General features: G+C 39.0%; 2 protein-coding genes across 5 annotated transcripts; one reads left to right on the forward strand and one right to left on the reverse strand.

Moving 5' to 3' along the window:
- Positions 1 to 495: 495 nt before the first annotated feature.
- Positions 496 to 2,826, forward strand: rnf181 (ring finger protein 181). Of its 4 annotated transcripts, none has more exons than XM_015005984.2 (6): positions 496 to 582; positions 1,047 to 1,168; positions 1,254 to 1,390; positions 1,550 to 1,665; positions 1,776 to 1,850; positions 2,207 to 2,826. In XM_015005984.2, the coding sequence occupies exons 2-6, from the start codon at positions 1,083 to 1,085 to the stop codon at positions 2,264 to 2,266; spliced, it is 474 nt and encodes a 157-aa protein (XP_014861470.1). In that variant the 5' UTR covers positions 496 to 582; positions 1,047 to 1,082; the 3' UTR covers positions 2,267 to 2,826. The 4 variants fall into 4 exon arrangements, with proteins under 4 accessions (XP_014861470.1, XP_087865191.1, XP_087865190.1 ...); XM_088009065.1 differs by having other exon boundaries at positions 523 to 582; positions 1,063 to 1,168; XM_088009064.1 differs by lacking the exon at positions 496 to 582 and adding an exon at positions 592 to 712.
- Positions 2,827 to 2,945: 119 nt separating this feature from the next.
- LOC106929228 (transmembrane protein 150A) lies at positions 2,946 to 17,851 on the reverse strand. The gene is made up of 8 exons (XM_015005977.2): positions 17,773 to 17,851; positions 13,352 to 13,634; positions 12,736 to 12,783; positions 11,286 to 11,372; positions 10,808 to 10,875; positions 7,493 to 7,620; positions 7,125 to 7,302; positions 2,946 to 6,275 (listed from the first exon to the last, which is right to left on the reverse strand). Exons 2-8 carry the CDS (start codon positions 13,414 to 13,416, stop codon positions 5,977 to 5,979), a joined length of 873 nt encoding a protein of 290 aa, XP_014861463.1. The 5' UTR covers positions 13,417 to 13,634; positions 17,773 to 17,851; the 3' UTR covers positions 2,946 to 5,976.
- Positions 17,852 to 18,747: the final 896 nt, after the last annotated feature.

The raw sequence follows: 18,747 nt of genomic DNA on the forward strand, positions 1-18,747 counted from the left end.
AAAATAATCCCTAAGAATTTTTTGTTTTCGTTAGTTTTTAATCAGTGAAGCTCTTAAGAGAAATACTTCCAATTTTTCAAAAATTATATTAGTTTATAGAACAAAAAATGTTCCACAATACGAGGAAAAGCTACGTGGAAAGTGACGAGGTCACATGCAAGTGGGGTTGTGTTGGTGGGGAAATACCTCCATCTGCTGGATGAATTCTAGAATTACAAGCACAAAATCAAGCGAAACTTTATATTATAGAGAACATTATATCCATTAAATAATTTGTCAAAACATGCAATAAATTATGTTGTATTCCTTTATTTTGCAAGCTGCATACATTTTAAATACTGTACTGGAAAGCATTTTGTATTACAGAAAAAAGACGTGTAGAAAACTAGACGTCACACACTGAAATGAGTGATTTCTCCTTGCTCCTGTCTCGATTACACCGCTTGATGGCAGCACTGAAACAAGGCCTTTACCCAAGCAGACGAAGAAAATCCATTCTATACTGTGATTGGACCAAAGAGTGACGTAACCAATCAACGTAGCACCCGGAAGAATGACATATGTTTATCGCTGAGGTTTAGGGTAAGTCTTGATATTTTATTGAATCTTCTTCAGGAATAGGAAAAGTTAACTTTTTTCACCGCTGTCTTGTGGTCATTATTGCTGTCTGAGCAAACAGACCAAACTCTGTTCCTGTTAGCAAACTCTGAAGGTTAGCCGAACTTGTTTGTTTTAATTTCAGTCGTTAGTCCTGTTCTTTGCTTGTGTGAGTGACTCCTCAGTTTACCTTGTGTGTTTATGGTTGCTGATCTACAACATATTATGTTTATATGTAAAAGAGAAGAACATAAATTCAGCTTCAGTGTATAGTCTTTATAGACAGAAAAGAAAGGTTACAGAAGAGGTTATTTTTTATTGTTTTTAAAAGTGGCATTTCTGCTCATGGCCTAAAATAAAAGAACCCGAATGGTGAATAATTATATTCATTATTTACATTAGTTCATTTACTAGTTCTTAATTTAATCTAACTCTGTTCACATTTGTAGTTTCCTTAATGCACAGATCACACAGCACGCATCAAAATGGCCTCATACTTTGATGAACATGACTGTGAACCCACCAACCCTGAGGAGCAATATCGTCAGAATGCACTACTGGAGCTGGCCAGGTGAGATCCAACCTACCTGACTCACATGTTGTACTGTAACTGTGACCTGCAGATTCTACCTCTGGGATTTTCTGTTTGTCTTCAGGTCCTTAATGCAAGGTTTGGACCTGATTGACTCCGGGGCATTCGACCTGTCAGACTGGGACCAGCGGCTTCCTCCCCCGGCTGCCAAAACTGCTGTTCAGACCCTCACTGTAGTTGTCATTTCCGCAGAACAAGCAGGTGACAGAAATTCTGAAAAACGAGTTGAATGCAGACATTGAATGTGTGTTGGGACTCCGTAGAGAGAAAGTTTGAGGGATCTTAGTGTTTAAAGCTGTCAGCTAGATGATCTTTTGCGTATTTGAGGAGATTTAATTTGATTCTTTGTGTTCATGGCAGACAAAGGTTTGAAGTGTCCTGTGTGTTTGCTGGAGTTCGAGGAACAAGAGACAGTTCGAGAAATGCCTTGCAAACACCTCTTCCACTCAGGATGCATACTACCCTGGTTGGGCAAGGTAAAGCTCACAAATGTGCAATTTATTAAATGTATTTTTTTTACACATTTGAACAGCGGTTTGCATGAAATCCCTTTAAAATGTTCACATTTTCCACTTTTACATCCTAGACTAACTCCTGTCCACTTTGCCGACTTGAGTTACCGACTGACAATCCAGAGTATGAGGAGTTTAAAAAGGACAAGGTGAGCTGCTTGATGAGCTGTTTCACTTTTTGTCACATTACAACCACAATGTATTCCACTGGGGTTTTATGTCCTAAATGTAAACAGACATGACTTTAGAAATCCTTTTTGCAGTGGCTGTTATGCATTGTTGCAGACATACAGGACAAATAAACCCACACAATAAAATAAAAAGAACAGTCCAGTCAAAGTCCAGACATAAATCCACCAGAGAATCTGAGAGAATTCAAGCTTCAACATTTCTGTGCTACACTGTGTTGGAGTTTGCGTCTTTTGCGGCGTGCTGGATCTGTCAAGTGGAACAGCTGTTTCTTCTGTGTTTTCAGTAGGACCTGATTGTGGTTTTTCTCTTTCAGGAGAGAAGAAAACAGAGGGAGCACCGACTTGAGGACCTGCATGGAGCCATGTACACCTGATGAAAGTGCTGAATGCTCCAAGAGCAGCGAGCTGCATTCAGCCCAATTCCACAAAGATACAACCCTGTTTGCTGTACTGAGACCCTTTTGCTACCTACAAAAAAAAAACTCAAACAAATCTAAAACTTTTCCACAGAAGCCCCTCAACAGCCACTGGCATCACTGGATGCTCCATTGTGTTAAAATGAGAGTTTATATTAAATGGCACCAGCTTTGGGAACATGATAATGGAACATTTCAAATGTGCTTTTTTTTTTTTTTTTTTTAAACCCGATGTTTCCAAATGGAGCAGATAGCAGCTCTGAGCACTCTGACTTTAAATTCCTTTTTTAATTTATGAACTTCTAATGTGCATAAAAGCTGTACTTATCAAGAAAATGGAAATGCTTAGGCAGAGGAAATGAGCAGTGACTATTTGTTATACTTGGAAAGCTTTTTGGGTTTTCTTTTCCATGTGTATTTGTTTTGGCTATTAAAGCTGGCAATATGAGGCATGTATGTATATGGATACATATTTTTTATGCATTTATGAGGTGAAATGAAATAATTTACCAAAGAAACCTTTGAGTCCCTTTTCTCATGACAGAGGCCTCCTGTGCATTAGACTGTGTTGCACACTAAACTAAATTTAGTTGATGGGAGGTAAAAAAAAAAAAAAAATCCATTCAACAAAAACCAGTTTGATAATAACTTCTCATTTTTATTTCATATTTGAATATAAATCTCTGTCAAAATAAAAGGCCTAAATGATAGACAAAAATCAGACATATTTACAGAATTTATAAAAGGAAACAATTTCTGTTGACTTTTTTTATTTTATACAGGGGGTTTCTCTGATGCCTTCGTTAATATTCTGTGTCTTTTTTCAAATTTACAGGACGTAGGAAGATAGTACATTTCATAGACATTTGGATCTGTGTTGCGAGTGTTAACGTAAAAGTCAGGCGGCCTTCTAAAACATAAGGCTCCACACAAACCCTTAGACAGCGCACACAATGATCTAAGAACAAAACAAAAGAAAAAGAGAAAATCTCCACCTTTCATTGGATTATTTGGCATGTTGAATGGTTTTAATGGTACAGAAGCTGTTTGGGCCCCGGTGTTTGGGCTCACAAGCTGCCGTTTAGAGTCACACGTTGACTTGGTTACAGTATGGCAAAAAAAAAGGCTACAGCTAAACAGAAGTCAAATATAATAAAAAGAAAGTTTCTTAGGCAGAGTACATGGGATAAGGCTGGAAACAGTGCACTTCATACTAACTCATACCGCCGCATCTGACTCACACACACACACACACTCATATAAACAGAAAGAAAACTGTATACTCCAGTCTTTTTTGGCATGGTTTTCTGCAGTCCAACAAAAATGTCAAGTTCAAACTTTTTGCACAGTAAGCGATGAGAGCGCCGTGTGCTCATTCAGCTTATGTAACAGCATAACCCCAGCTCTGTCACATTCGGACACTTGTGGACACAGCTGGAAAATACTGAACCTCGACCAAAGAATAACAAAAAAAAAAACAAAACAAACAAAAAATACTTCCAACAAGTTGGAAAGCTGCATCTCCCATCTTTCACATCAGACCCACAAAAGAGGTAGGAGACGTGACCTTTTGAAAACGTGTATTGCTGGCATCCTGTGTGTTTGACGAAATAAAACGCGTCAAGCGGAAGGACAAAAAAAAAAACAACAAACAAACAAGGAAACAGAGATTACAGATTCATGTGCTTTATGAAACCTAGCAGTGAAAACTTTCATCTGAGCAAAACCTGTGCAGGCTGTGACTCAGAGCGTCGTGGCAGTCTGCTGTCCGGCTAGTTTTCTTCTCAATAAATCGGCTGAAGGAACCGATAAAGAAGGGTGGGATACAACACAGGTACAGTATGGTTTGAAGTCAGTCGACAACCTGTATGGCAGTGTCTCATTGTAACACTGTTGTGACAGCACCAATTATAACATAAAAAAATAAAATCAAAAGTTTTCACACCCTAGAACTAATTCACCTATAGTCAAGTTACAACCAGAACTTTAAATGTATTTTATTGGGACTTTTTGTGATAAAGCAACACAAAGTAAAAGTACCCCTCCACCCCACAAAAAAAGGTCCACCTGTATTTAATTGCATTTCTGTATAAAAAAATAGATTTTTTTTTTTTGCCAAAACTGTAAAGCTAAAACTAAATATGATTGTGACTTTGTTGTTGTTTTTACAGGCTCAACATTAATATCCTACACTTAAACTTAGAGAAAGAAACAGATTTCTCCAGAAAATAGATTTGGAATTAATGTTAGATCTGAAAAAAATAAATAAATAAAAGTGTCAATAATTTCAGAAATTTTACAGTCAGTTGTCAAAGGCAACATCACGGCCTGTCCTGGTCAAATTTGTACCGTTCTCTGCTCACAGCCAGGCGGCCGCACAAAATCATCAAGAGCTTAAAATTAATGTTTTTTTAAAAAACTACTTTGTGTCAATCTGTCCCATAAAATCCCATTGAAGTTGGTAGCTGTAACGTCACTAAACGTGCAAATGTCTGAGTGGAGTGACTACTTTTGCAAGTGTTATGAAGAAAATCTTCTGAAAGGCTTCATCACAATGAGCTCATAAAGAATAATGATTAAAAAAAAACAGACATTTCTTAAACTCGTATAAGGCTTCCAGGGATCCAGCCTGGAACGCAGCCAGTGTCAGGACGAGAACTCTACAGTAAATACTAAAGTCAGATTGTAGTTTTACCGTCACTCATGTCTATCATCACATATAGGCCACTTGTCAGTCTCACCTGGCAGCTCAAACACTCTGAGAAAGGCATTACTCACCCCAGAGGAGGGGAAATTATCGGATGATTGTTACGTTTGACATTTCATGTAACTTTGGATTGAAAAAAAAGCAAACAAAAATGTCACTTTTCAGCTTAAAGCGAGTCATTACAACAGAAAAGACCATCCAGTTTTGCACTGACATGAATAATGATTGAGACCAATCTAGACATATATATTTATATATATATATATAGAAAATAAAGACATTAAATTATAAGTGCAATCAAATAAAAGCAGATGAATTTAATGGTTATATACCTTTCAAGTTATTAATGCATGATTGATTAAATTAGACTGTAAACCTTACAGTCTGTAAAATATACTATAGCTATTCACTTCTCAACATTCATTATTTTCTAATTTGTTTTTTTATGATGCAAAAAAAAAAAAAAAAAAAAAAAAAAAAATCCAACATGAACTGGTTTTGTTCCATTCAGGAGCCGCGCCGTGCAGAGATAAGCAAAAGGCCAAAAGAGGTGGGTGGGCCGCGCGAAGCGTTGGAGAGTCAGAGGAGGGGGTGGTGGGGTCGAAAATGACTTTTGAGGGTGGCAGGAACTTTTGTCTTTTGAAATCAAGAACCCAGGGGGACACATTTTTAGAGACGAACATCATGCAGAGTCGTCAACTTTAACCGCTGTCTTGGAAAACATTCACGGTTCCAGTTTTCGAGCCGGCTCCAAACATTCAACGAAATCTGCTGTGAGAACTGAGAAGGGAGGAGAAAAACGGAAACAAAACAAAAATAAAGGCCGTAGAGCATTTATGGGTAGAAATACCTGGTGTCGTTGAGGTTACAGTTATACAAATTTGCTCTCTTGCTTCACATGCTGCCAGTGGAGCACCTCTGCAGTGACTTTGTTTCTGTTTTGTTTTTTTTCCAGACGGAGCTACAACATCGCTATGCTCTCTGGGGTGCAGTTGAGGTGTGTGGACGTGCTGCTGCCGCCTGGGGACTTCAGGCCCTTGGTGGCCCCGCCCAGCGTCGACGTCCTGGACATGGGGTCCATGATGACCCCCGAGCCGTGCTGGCTCTGCTGCAGGCCGGCCATCATGGTCTCGGTGGTGACGGTGCCGAACTCATAGGTGAAGGTGCCGTAGAAGACCAGGATGTCCACGGTGAAGACCCACTCGCAGATGGCGGCGGCGTGCTGCAGGACGAAGCTCTCGTGGATGAAGAAGATGCCGCCTGGAGGGAGGACGGGTTAAGGAGGACAGACGCAGAGAGTCGACGGGAAAATGAGGCCGTTATCCCCTCTGCAGCGTGGTGGACAGCAGCTCAGACGTGCCACAGCAGGTCCTGTCTGCCCCAGGCTGTCAGACTTTATGATACACACAGTCTCTATTGATGTGCGTTTTAAATGCTTAATATATATTTGGTAATGTACTGAGCAACATGTGCGTCCCCTTAGGACTATCACTGCTCATTGTTATTCATTATTGCTCTTTGTTTATTCTTATTACATTATTTTAATTTTTATTGTGTGCCATGCTGGGAGTAACAAAATTTCCCCCCATTAAGGGATCAATAAAGTGTTATCTTGTTTGTTTGTTTTTTATATCTTATTTCTTGATCTTATTCTGCTGGTTTGAAACTCGGCAGACGTCGAATGAACTCGCTGCTTCCAGCAGTTTTAGAACGATCTCTTCCTGAAAACTAACCCAGAGCTGGAAAAACGTTGTAGAAATGTAGGGCTGTTAATCGCTAATGCTAACTCAGCAAATGGACTGACGGAGTAACACACAGAACCGTCCAAGAAGTCCTGAGAGAGAAAGAGATCATGTTGAGAAAAGGTTTTCGATTCCTAAATTAATTGGTTCAACTACAGAATTTATATTGACAGACAACTGAGGTGGTCACAATAGTGACAGCTAGCATGAAGAGTAACGAGCCATCAAGGCTGCAAACATCCCTGATTAATAAATCAAACGCACCCTTTAGCAGAATATGTGAAACTTGCATTAAGGGTCAACTCCTGAGTCTGTAAAGGTCAAATCCCGATGATTTCTGACATCCCAACCGATTTACAGAGGATACTGAGGACCAGGGAGACCATGGCTCCCAGCGCCAGAGCCACCCGGAAGTGAGCCATCCAGTAGTCCAGGGTGGTCACAGCCACTCGGTAGGTGAGGACGCACTGCAAGCAAACAAACAGCAGCCCTGCAGGAAACGCCACACCGGCGCCCACGTAATGGAGAGACTTGGCATGATCAACCTGTCGGACAGAAAAACAAACGTTTCATAGCAACTGGAGGATCTGAGCCAGTTAAGTCGAGTGTCCTGCATGTTTTTAATGTTTTCTTAGGTCAGGACACCTTCCTGCATCATGTCCAACCTCTGTGGACTAGAGTCAGACATCCCCGGTTTGAATTCTACATAAAACTTTACGTATTGCTCAGGATTACCTGGAAGTTTCCAACCATGACCAGACCGATGGCGTTGGTGCAGCCTGACACCAGTGCGCTGGTGTTGACCCAACACTGGTGGCTGTGTTCGATCACCTGGGCGTAGCGCAGGAAGCACACCATCACCACTGCAAAGGGGAGGAAAAGAGACATGTGCATTAAAAACAAGCCCGAAACATTTTAATAAGATTGTATTAATCCTATGGTTTCACAATTGATAATATAGTAGACTTGGTTCGATTGAAGAACAAAACTGCAACATTTGTTACGTTTTTAGCCGGTACTGTGAAGCAAAACAGTTTGAAAGACCCGTTCCCCTCCTCGCCTGTGGTGGCGCTGCATCAAGAACTACCGAAGGAAACAACGCAAAAACCCGTCGTTTCTTCAGAGAAGACACTGAGCTCAACTTCCTTCTTCTTGAAATGGAAATGGAGCAGCGTCGGATGTTAGCGGTTGTAGGATTTCTCTTTTGTTTTTAAAAGACCATGAGCCATTTGTTTAGACACTCGTATAGGTTTAGGTCGTTTTTACCCAGAATGCCCTGTGCTTTAGCCCACTTCCTGCTTTTGGCGTTCACATATGCAGAGTTTGTTTTTTAGGTTCACATCAGAGTTCGATTACGCATTCATGTAGTATTCACTTCATTTTTTACTACCAAGTTAGTAAAGGAATAAAAATGAATGAATGGCTGCCAGGTAGTAGCTTCCATCCTTCTGCTGATGCAAGACTATCCGATATGTTTCTCCAGAGCGGCAGGATGTGTTCTCCCAGCCATTGATCCATCTAAAAGCAGAACCGAGCAGCAGCTTTCTTTTCAGCTGTCCTGTCTGTGTTTGAAAACAATAACCTTGCAGCTTCCTGAATCACACCGACAAGAGAACCGGAAGCTTGACCCAAAACACGCTGAAATTTGGAGCAGCGAGAGAAAGGACGTGTGTAGAGAAATGCTAATTAAAGGAGATCAGACTAGAAGAAGGGCGGATAAACAGAAACCAGCTGGGAAGGAGAGGTGACTGGAATGATGAAAACAGCTGGAGCGAGGCAATCAGGACCAGTGAGGGGGAAAAGTGGGCCAGAAGTGACTGGTGTTTAAACAAGACAAGAGGGAGAGGAGGAGTAATGGATGAAGGCCCCAAAAGGTGCAGGAAGGGGGGGAGGGATGGACATGGGGAAGTGGAAGGAAAGCTGCATTCATTATTGATTAGGCAGCAGCCATATCTGGAAGTCCCATGGCTATTGGCTGAAGTCTGGAGGTACCAGGCAGAATGACTGCAAACAGAGGAGACATTTAGTACTTTGCATCTCAAAATATATCGCCCTATTTCAGATTAATAATGAGCAAACAGTTCTCTTTTTACATACAGTGACTGTGATTACCCCAGAGGTTGCAGCTCACATGATGGAGGCAACTGGGACAGTTTCATATTTGCGCACCGGCACCTCTAAATCACACTTTCTTGATTTATTTAAAATTGGGCTCAGATCAAAAATTATTGTTCGGGTGACAAATTGAAACAAGGCGGCTGCGCTCAGAAACTATTAACCCCATATCTTCTGTAAAACCACATAATTATCGATTAGCTAGCTGCCGCCGCCAAGGAAAACACCTGACGAGGCATTCCCATTCATTTGCAGTTATGCTAAGCTAACTTCCTGTCACGTAAATCTGTAGACGATCTTTAGGGTGTCACTAAAGATCGTCTGAGTCTCCTTAAGTAAATCTTTAATGTGCTTTAATGCGCCGCCATCCAACCCCATCCTCAGACTCGGTACACCAGAGCAATCAGAGTCAGTCGGAGCGCGTCGGTCTTGATGAATTATTCCTCGACCACATTCCATTTTCCCAACACGTTTAGCTTAAAACTGAATTTGTGTCTGTGATCAATACGGCGTTTTACAGCCTGGGCAGCAGCTCCTTTCACAGGGCTGAATGAATGGAGACAAGGCAGCCGCGTCAGCAGAAATGTGACCAGGAACACAAACACAAGGACGAGTGGACGGAACCAGGAGTGTCCAAAGCGTGGCCCGGGGCCCATTTGCGGCCCCTTTACTGATTCTCTGTGGCCCCCGAGAACAGGTGTTTTTTTTTTTTAATGGAGCAAAATTATTAAAGAAATTAACATTTTCTACAGGGGAAAATATTAAGTACAAAGCAAAGTATTTGTCTTTTAGCAATCATGTTTTGTGCTTTTTCTTTAATTTCATGATAAATAGGAACACATTTATCAACTGACTTATACATAGAGAGCCTGTTAATGAATTTGGTTAACCTGGCTTTATATAGCAAGCATTTATGAAGAGAGTGTCAAAATTCTGTCCTTCTGGCTGAAATAGGCTGAATGTTGTTTTTAATCTGAGTCCAAAAGATTTTAAAAACAGGATTTCTTTCAATTCAAATTCAAAAATACTTTATTGATCCCAAAGGGAAATTAAATGCTGTTTAACTCATCTCAATTCAGATTCTTCAAAGAGTTATTGTAGATGGTGACAATAACACTTTGGCATGAGAGATCTCTTGTAGCAGTCCTGAATTTTCTTGGTTTTATGAAGAACTCAAAAACTCAAGGTTCTGGATCTACAATGATTTTAACTTCCCTACGACAAAAACTAACTTCTTTATTTAATTATAATTACTGTATGTTCAGTTTATCATTGAGAAGTGGGAAAAAATACTGTAATTTCTTGTGGTTTAATACATATTTTTGGATGCCTGTACTTTTGACTGACAATTTTAAAAACAACGTATAGTTTAATGGACATAAATGTTTGCTACTCATTCAAACTCCCTTTTAGTGAATTAACTCTTATTTTTTTTTAAAAAGTAAAAAAACTAATGATTTCTAAAATAATGATATTTAAAACACCCTAAAACTGTCCATATCATTTCCAATTGTTCATCTCCATATTTCTGTCCACTGCTTGTTTATTGATAGAATCAATAAATATTAATAAACATGAAAATATGATTGAATGCAGTTGCTGTGTGCAAGATGGTGACATAAATCACATTGAGGCTTTGACTGCTGCAACACAGTCAGAGCCATATAGTTACCTAAAGTAGTAGTAAATAGTTCTTATTGTCACTTGTATATTATCATAATAGTACCACAAAATATCACGATAAAACTTCAAGTTCACATCAAATTAAATCTCTTATCTATATTTCCATTTTTGTCTCAGTTTAATCTGTTAAAAAAAAGAAAAAACACTGTTTTCCAAATCAGAACCACCATGACCCACAAAAAAAAAAAAAGAAAAAAAAAGAAAAATGGCCATTACTTGCATCCATGCACTGAAGATTAGTTGAGGACGTACCCATAAAGGCTCCAACGTTGCCAATCAGGCTGAACAAACAGCTTTCAGGAGGGAATGAGCCACATTTACTGCAGGACAAAAACACGACAGTAAAGATTTTAAAACCGCAGAAATGCACACACACACCTACCCTTATCCTGCTGAACAGCTCTTAAGTGATCAAAAACGGTTTAGCTAATTTCATTTGAATATGAAGCTGAATTTTAATGAGTGCTTGTGAATCAATATTTTTATATAAAAGTAAAAAACAACAGAAAAAAGAGCTTCAGGTCCCATTGTGTCTTTCCCTTTGTACTTGCCCATCGTTGGAGGCCTACAGTCAGATTCCACGAACTGGAGTTATGCAAATTGTGGGTTAATGACCGACACAGAGCAGCAGCACAACCAGATGCAAATTCATGCCCAAGGCCCTTCCCGACACAAGCTGCTGTTTGTGTTCTGAGACAAAGAGGAGAAGTGCAGAGGCGGAGGAGCCGACCTGATGAGGGGGATGTCCTGGATGGTGCAGCAGGTCTTGGGGAAGCCTGGCCGGGGCAACTCCTCTGTGCATGTGACGTTGTAAGACCTGCAGCGGCGACACAATGAGGTCAGCTCACTCTCTGGAGATACAGCGCCTTGCAAATTTATCATGTCCTTTAACTTTATCCAAGTTGCACCAACTTCAGTGTGTTTTGCTATGATTTTATGCAGGATTAAGGTGTATTTGATTCTTTTGCTAGTAAAAAAATAAAAATGCAAAACATGTGGCGCGAGTTTGTATTTGTATATGCCAGAGATGAGGCGTACATTTCAGAAACACTGCGTTTTAAAAAGGATCGACGAGAAGAAAAGCCACAAAAATTTAATTTTAAAGTTTGTCGCAAGGAATTCAGAGGATACAGCTGGGGATGCAACTAACGATTATCTTAGTAATAGATTATTATGATGATTAATCTGATGATTAATTGGATAAAAAATTGGCACATTCTGCAGATTTTTTATTTATTTAACCACTTCAGCCTTTTTTATACAATATTACAAATACATTAAAAACTGTAAACAAATAATTAAATTTATTTTTTTTTGTTTTATTGCCAAAGATGCAATAACATAACACTGTCACAGATTAAAAATTGGATAGCAAAAGTTGAGATTTTTTTTTCTTTTTTTGTCAGAATTTGAATCATATGAAGCCAAAACTAGACATGCGAGTAGATCATTTTTATAGGCAAATTATTTTTTCAATCTTTATTACAAAATGTGTATATATTTTTGTACAGTTTTAGTTTAATTATTGCTCTGAATATGTTGTCATTTCAGCTAATGGTCTTTTTTTTGCATCTGTAAACTCCAGTTAACGATTAATCATTCACTAAATTAGTTGATTATTTCAATAATAGATTGATTAATCGTTTCAGCCCCTAAACACAGCAAACTTGTAAGATGGTACTCTGGTCAGAGGAGATCAAAACTGAACACACCATCCCTATTATGAAATACGGTAATGGCACATTGTGCTGTGTGGCAGCTTTCTTCCACTTTGACAGGGAAGTTGGTCAGACTTAATAGGAAGACTGATGTAGCTAAAAAAAGGGAAGCAAACCAACTAGAGAGGTTCACTTTCTAGCATAACGAGCACCTCAAATGTTTAAATTAAAGAACGTTCCTTTACTGGAATGGCCTAGTTAAAGTCTGGACCAAAAATCTGCCTGGGAATCTGTGGTAAGACATGAAAATTGAGGCTCACGCATTACGCACACCAATCTCACACCACATCACAGTTCTGCACAGCTTTATGTTGGTGGGTCTATTTACAAATAAATACTTGGAACATTAAGTTTAGAAAATGTGAAAAGAAAAATGTTTAATGAATAATTTTTGTAGGGCTCTTGAATACATCTAAATGTTAAACAGGAGGATATTAAAAAAAAAAAAAAAAAAACACCCACCAGTTCTCTACAGGACAAACATGGTGATTCATCACAGCCATCGCATACCTGCAGGAAACAAAAGGTCAGAAGTGTTAAAAGGGAGAAACACATCATGACAGACCCAATAAAGCTCAAAGTACAAAAAAACAAGTTTAGACTTTTAAAAAACATAAAACCTTACCAAGTATTTCTTATAGTTTCTAGTGCAAATATCTTAGTACACTTAAAATAAGACAAAACTAACTTGCATGCAACTATTCAGCACGAAATAGCTTGTTTCGAATCAATAATTCCTTAATATTGATTAATATTGATGAAGCAGCAATAGTTCAACTGGAAGATTATTTCACTTATAACACAGGAAAAATGTATTGTTACAATTAAATAATCTACCAGTGGTATTAGTGCCATTTTCATTAAAATTATGGAATTATTTACCAAGAACAAGCTCCTCTATCTCGCTGAAAAGCTACTTGTAAGCTAGTTTTGTCTCATTTCAAGTGTACGAAGATATTTTCACGAGAAACTAAACTACAAATACTTCAGATTGTGTGTTTTTGCAGCGTTCTCTCCCGGACAAACGGTTCACATGAGTTAAAGCGCAGGCGACAGGCACTCCTCAACCGTGACTCACACTATCCATATTCCTGTGATGGAGAAGGCAGCCAAGCTGACAGGCAGGACGATCCAGGCAGTCATTGGGCTGGCAGTGAGCTGGCTTTGTCCCAAGCATGGGGTGAGAAGGGAGCTCGGGGCTTGGGCGGCAACACGACGGGATGGGTCAGGTAGGGGCTGGGTGGGGGTGTGGGGTCACTGATAGGCTGGGAGACGCACACAGGGGGGGGGAGCATGAGAGGACGAATGGGGGGGTATGGCACAGCTCCTCTGCTCCACGGCACCCAGCAACCAGCAACAACCTTAAAAAACAAGAGTGATTGGAAACTTTCCGTTAGGCAGCTTTATTCAGGCGGTGCTTTCTACGACCATGCGTACCTCTAACGTTTTTGGTTTTTATTGTTGCAATCATTGTCTGTAATTTGCGTGTTTTTCCTTTCTGGGAAAAACTACAAAGTGGAGAAAGAGAAACTAATGGGACATCGGCAAAACCACTTTGAAAAACATTCCTCTTCCAAGTTTCTCTGGTTGGCATTCAAAGCCTCTGATTTCTCCTATCGGTGCTGAACATCGGCACAAAGCCGGTTTACAGAGAAACGACCTTGTTGCTTACTGTAAATTAAAACATCCTGCTAGACAACTCCACTGCGTTGGAGTGGAACTGCGCTTCCACTGCAAACCCAACACAATCCCGGTATTGCTGACAAGCACAGAACCAGCAAAATCACCAGAAAACACATTTGAGAAGACAGTAAAGTGCAAATAACAACCTACAAATTGCTTTCAGAGGACAGCACACAACAACTGTGGGGATTGAGTGTTTCGTCAAGGGCAGTCAGTTTAGTGTTGACAGTCGGAGCAAAACAGCACAGCAGAGGTTGCTTCACTCTACAGGGTGTAGAGTTACAAACGTGTCCTCGGCTCAGAGGGACTATAGAGTGAATAAAGATTAACTTGTGGGCTTTACAGAGGGGAATCATTGTCTAAAAGTGTGTGCAAATCAAACTGGAGCTGTTAAAAAAAAAGAAAAGAGAAATGTTTTACTTCTGCAAAGTCAGACGTGGTAAATATGTTCTCGGTGTCAGTCACTTGTGAGCATGCCAACTTAAAGTTTGAAATGTTGCTGTAATAAGAGAATTTTTTTCAGGAGTGAAGTTTTCTGACCCATTTTTAAGAAGCCTTACCTGCCGATTCCTTTGTTGGCTGATGCAGATTTTTTAATAAGTGACATGGTCTGGGGCTATAAGGTCATAAGGTGTTTCAATCTTATATTAACACAGTCATTCAAAACACACAGAGAAGGTGAGCTAACACCTCCTAATGCAAAGAACCTCAATCAAAGAGGGAGTTTGATTGACCATTTTGAAGCCATGTGTGCTCAATCATTTTGGAAATGAATCATAAACGTATTTATTCTTTTGGTGAAGTGTTCTTAGAATGTCATAGATGCTTTTTTGCTGGGACTAAATACCAGTAGATAGAAGTGACTGCAGAGTTATTGATGAGTCAGTATGGCGCACAATTATCCTGTTGTGGACCAGAAAGTACTGAGGAAATATAGAAAGAATTCTTTGTGTTATCACCTTGAATTTACAAAACAATTTTTTTTTTCTAATCTCATGTTATTTTTCTGGTAGGGAGATTTTTAAACACTTAACTTTAGAGACACATTGTGTTCTTCTGCACTGCAACATCCCTTCAGTTTAACTGTAGAAATGCACAGGCCTGCCACGATAACAGATTTAGCTGAACGATAAAAATTGTCCAAGACGTTATTGCGATAAACGATAATATTGTTGTTTGGACCATTTACCAGTGATATAATGGTAATGGCATAGTAATGCAAGAACACATCCACATCAAAGATCTGTCATCTTTAAATTCTAATGAACAATTAACACTGGAACTGGAAGACATTTTAAATATAAAAAAAACAACAGAAACAACAAATAAAATTAACTTTGAAGTTTCTGTGAACAAAATTGTCCTTCAAAAAAGTCTAGTTGAGAAGAAAGCATCAGACTGAACATTTTTGTCAGCTAATTGTTGGTGAAAGACAAAGAAAGGAGAAAAACAATAAAACATGCAAACTGAAATGATTGCAGGTTTTTTTTAATGTATTATGTGATTAATTGATTTCTTGCTTATTGCACATGTAAATTGTTTTAGAAAAGGGAGAAAAAACATTCAATAATGTTCTGTAATGCAACAAATACTCAGAGATCAGATTTATTTTGATGGATACCAAGATCACAGTTTTTTTTAGTCCCTTTTCTTCAATAATCATGCAGCTCTGGTTAAAAGTTGAGAGGTTAATTGTTTCCTGACATAAAGCCCAATAACAGAAGAGGACAAAGAGTGAGTTGTCCCAACCTCCCAGCCCATCTGCCACATGAGCTCCTCCATCTGCAAGGACACAAACAGTCCTTGAGTTACCGACTCCAGAGACCGAATCAGACAGCGACTCAGAAGAGTTTCCTAATCAGATTGGAAGATGACGCTTTCATAAAACATAAAACTTATTTATTCTGAACAAGCGTGGCGTGGTTCTTGTAAGTTGTTTTCATAACTCAGAAGATCGTAGCAGTTGGGAGGTATTCAGGGTTATTTGGCTGTTTAGTTGTTACATCACCGCTGAGGCAACTCAAAACACGTGGCAGATTTAATCTCGCTTTCCCACATACCCTCCGGATTTCGCATTGAGGATCTGTTGAAAATCTCAATCGCATCTTTTGTGTTCCAGTCAGAGCAGTTCCTTGTTGTTCGTGCTGGTAAAGGTTTCCTTGGAGCCACCAAAACGATAAAAAAAAACAACAAAAAAAACGTACGGCTGTGAGGAAAAGCCTGAACACGCGCTGCAAATTCCAGATGATTTACGACACGACGGCCAGACTGTGAACCCCGCAAAGCACAGCTGGGGGAATACATAAAGCATACAATAAAAACATGCAATCTGTGAGAAGCAGCTCTGTTCCTGCTTACCCAGAGCAGGAGAGGAAGACCGAGTCAAACATTATGAATGTATTTTAATACAATTGGCGACAACAACCCGGCAGGGCGGCAACAAGGATTTTTACAGCCTTGAAAGTGAGTAACGTAGCCCTGTTTGAGGAGAGAAAGGTGCATTTTACAACGCGAAAAACAAACAAAAATGATCAGTTTATGTTTAAGAGCTGTAATTAACAGCACTGAAACATTATTTTAGTATTATTCTAGTAGAGAGAGAAAATGGCTTGTATGAAAAATCATTTTATCAAATCACTGCTGCTGAAAATAGCAGACTTTGAGACGTATTGCCTTAGTAACAACATCCACACCCTAGTGTTGCTACCCCCAACCTGTTAGCACTTGCATATATGCAAAATTCACTGTTTGGAGAAAAATTTGATTTCTGAATTTCTGCCTGCCTGATCAAGATGAGGAAGAAAATAATAATGCAAGGAAGGTCTGATTTCTGTAGCCAGGTCTCTTGATGCATAGCTAATAATTTCTCCTTGAACCACTTGCATTTATTTATTGTTCTTACTAATAAAAGGGAGAATAAATACATATTTTGCAGTATCATAATTTTATTTTCCATTTGATAATTTTTCCAACGATTTTAAATCAGACAAAAATACAGTTTTAAATGACAAAGAATGCTAAAGTTTGTTATAAGTGACCCATAGGTTTCACACTGAGGATAAGTGTTTAATATTTTCAAATTAAAGGTACTATGTAAAGTAAATGCAATTGTTTGCATCAGGTGTGCTGAACATACAAGTAGGGCAGTGGAGCCTGAGGACCAGGGTTAAAAATCACTGCAATGATATACTTTTCATATTAAATTTAAAAACAGATTAAATATGTTCCACATTTTCTGATTCCCTCATAAAATGTAGCAACATTCATCTCTACTGTATCATTTTAAGGTTTAGTTCAATCTGTTTGCATGACTTCTTTTTACAAAGCTGTTAATAATTAAGCTAACATACCTATCAATAGCAGCCAAAACTTTGGGACTCACAGTGAAAGGACTGAACTGTTTAGTAAATGAGGAGGGGGCACAATTAGACCATCAACCCCAGCGCTGTACTCAACAATTATACGCCACTGTATCTTAAAAAAAAAAAAGCGTAGAAACAACAGTGACAATACAGTTCACCAAGTACTTCAACCCGTTTGTTCACTTATTTACTTTTAGCAAATTAAACAAAGCAAAGTGTCCGGCGTCTCTCAGCTCTGGAGCCTGTTATGAACAGTTAACGGTACCCGCTAGCCCTGTTAGCTCACATCTAGCTCGCTAGTTAGCTTGCACTTCCCCAGTTGTCTTGACTTGACACTTGGTCGCATCTTGATTTCCGCTAACCTAAAAGATAAGCCGCTAAACAGGATTCGTTCAATGGATAACACCACTAATAATACTTGGACGGCTTGTCCAGAAAATGAATATGCGCCTACCTTCCACCTGCTGTGCCCACAACAGACCTCATCAACCTTGGTTTCCCTTTAAAAACATCGTTTTCTTAGCAAATGAAGCTAGCAGTGGAACTAACTTCCTGTTACGCCTGTCAAAATTAAGCGTGAACGCTGAGTTTCTTTTTTAAAAATAATACTGCGAAACACTATTTGGATATTTTTAAATATTATTTTTTACTTTATTACGTTTGTGTAAATGTAAATTTGTTTGCTCTGTAATGTTTTCACCAGGTAACAAGGTGTTTAATCACTTACATAAAGAGGCAGGATGCCTCTCACTTTTACACAAGAAAAGGAAACAAAATGAAAACGAACATTTTTAAGTACATTTTTTACGTATAGTTTTACATTTTTTTTGGTCAAAATGTCAATTCTTAATGCTTTTGGTTGCAGTAGCCTGACATATGTGACGCTTTTATTTTAGCACACTCCCATAATCTGATGCAAGTAAGTAACTTTACAAAGATCTCCCTGCCTTCAGGCCCTGCTCTGCATCTTTGTCATCAAAGTCCATCAGAGAATGAAATGAACGATTTTGCACCTTTTTTATTTGCTCTATGAAATATTTTAATTAAACAGTTTAACTATGCTGTTTATTCATGTTAGCAATATGCAGATAGGCAGCTGCCCAAAGAAAGCTCCTACCAGGGGTCGAGATAGGGTTAGGATTTTTTAAGTTATTATTTTTTAATCAGGTTACACACTTCTTCCTACAGCAGTTTCTATACACTCATCCAACTGTAATCCTCTTTAAAACTTGCCTATTGAAATGTTTTTCTTGTCCAGCAGCAAAAATATTCAAACATAACTGAATCCATCCATTCATTTATGCCCGCTCATCTCCAGCAGTCATTGTGTGAGAGGCAGGGTATGTCGTGGATAGTTTAGTCCAACAAAAAGGCTCACAGGACAACTAACCACACACACACACTCATTAATACCAAAAGGGATTTATTT

This window comes from Poecilia mexicana, unplaced genomic scaffold (assembly GCF_051168715.1).
Source record: "Poecilia mexicana isolate PSO_F unplaced genomic scaffold, ASM5116871v1 scaffold_9, whole genome shotgun sequence".
NCBI classification, from domain to species: domain Eukaryota; kingdom Metazoa; phylum Chordata; class Actinopteri; order Cyprinodontiformes; family Poeciliidae; genus Poecilia; species Poecilia mexicana.

Bases quoted from the DNA above. Each gene is read 5' to 3' on its own strand.
- rnf181 (XM_015005984.2), top strand. From the start codon at position 1,083: ATGGCCTCATACTTTGATGAACATGACTGTGAACCCACCAACCCTGAG. The intron at 1,169-1,253 runs GTGAGATCCAAC...GTTTGTCTTCAG, and splicing joins GCACTACTGGAGCTGGCCAG to GTCCTTAATGCAAGGTTTGG. The intron at 1,391-1,549 runs GTGACAGAAATT...TGTTCATGGCAG, and splicing joins CATTTCCGCAGAACAAGCAG to ACAAAGGTTTGAAGTGTCCT.
- LOC106929228 (XM_015005977.2), bottom strand. From the start codon at position 13,416: ATGACTGCCTGGATCGTCCTGCCTGTCAGCTTGGCTGCCTTCTCCATC. The intron at 12,784-13,351 runs GTGAGTCACGGT...TGTTTCCTGCAG, and splicing joins ATCACAGGAATATGGATAGT to GTATGCGATGGCTGTGATGA. The intron at 11,373-12,735 runs GTGGGTGTTTTT...TCGCCGCTGCAG, and splicing joins GTTTGTCCTGTAGAGAACTG to GTCTTACAACGTCACATGCA.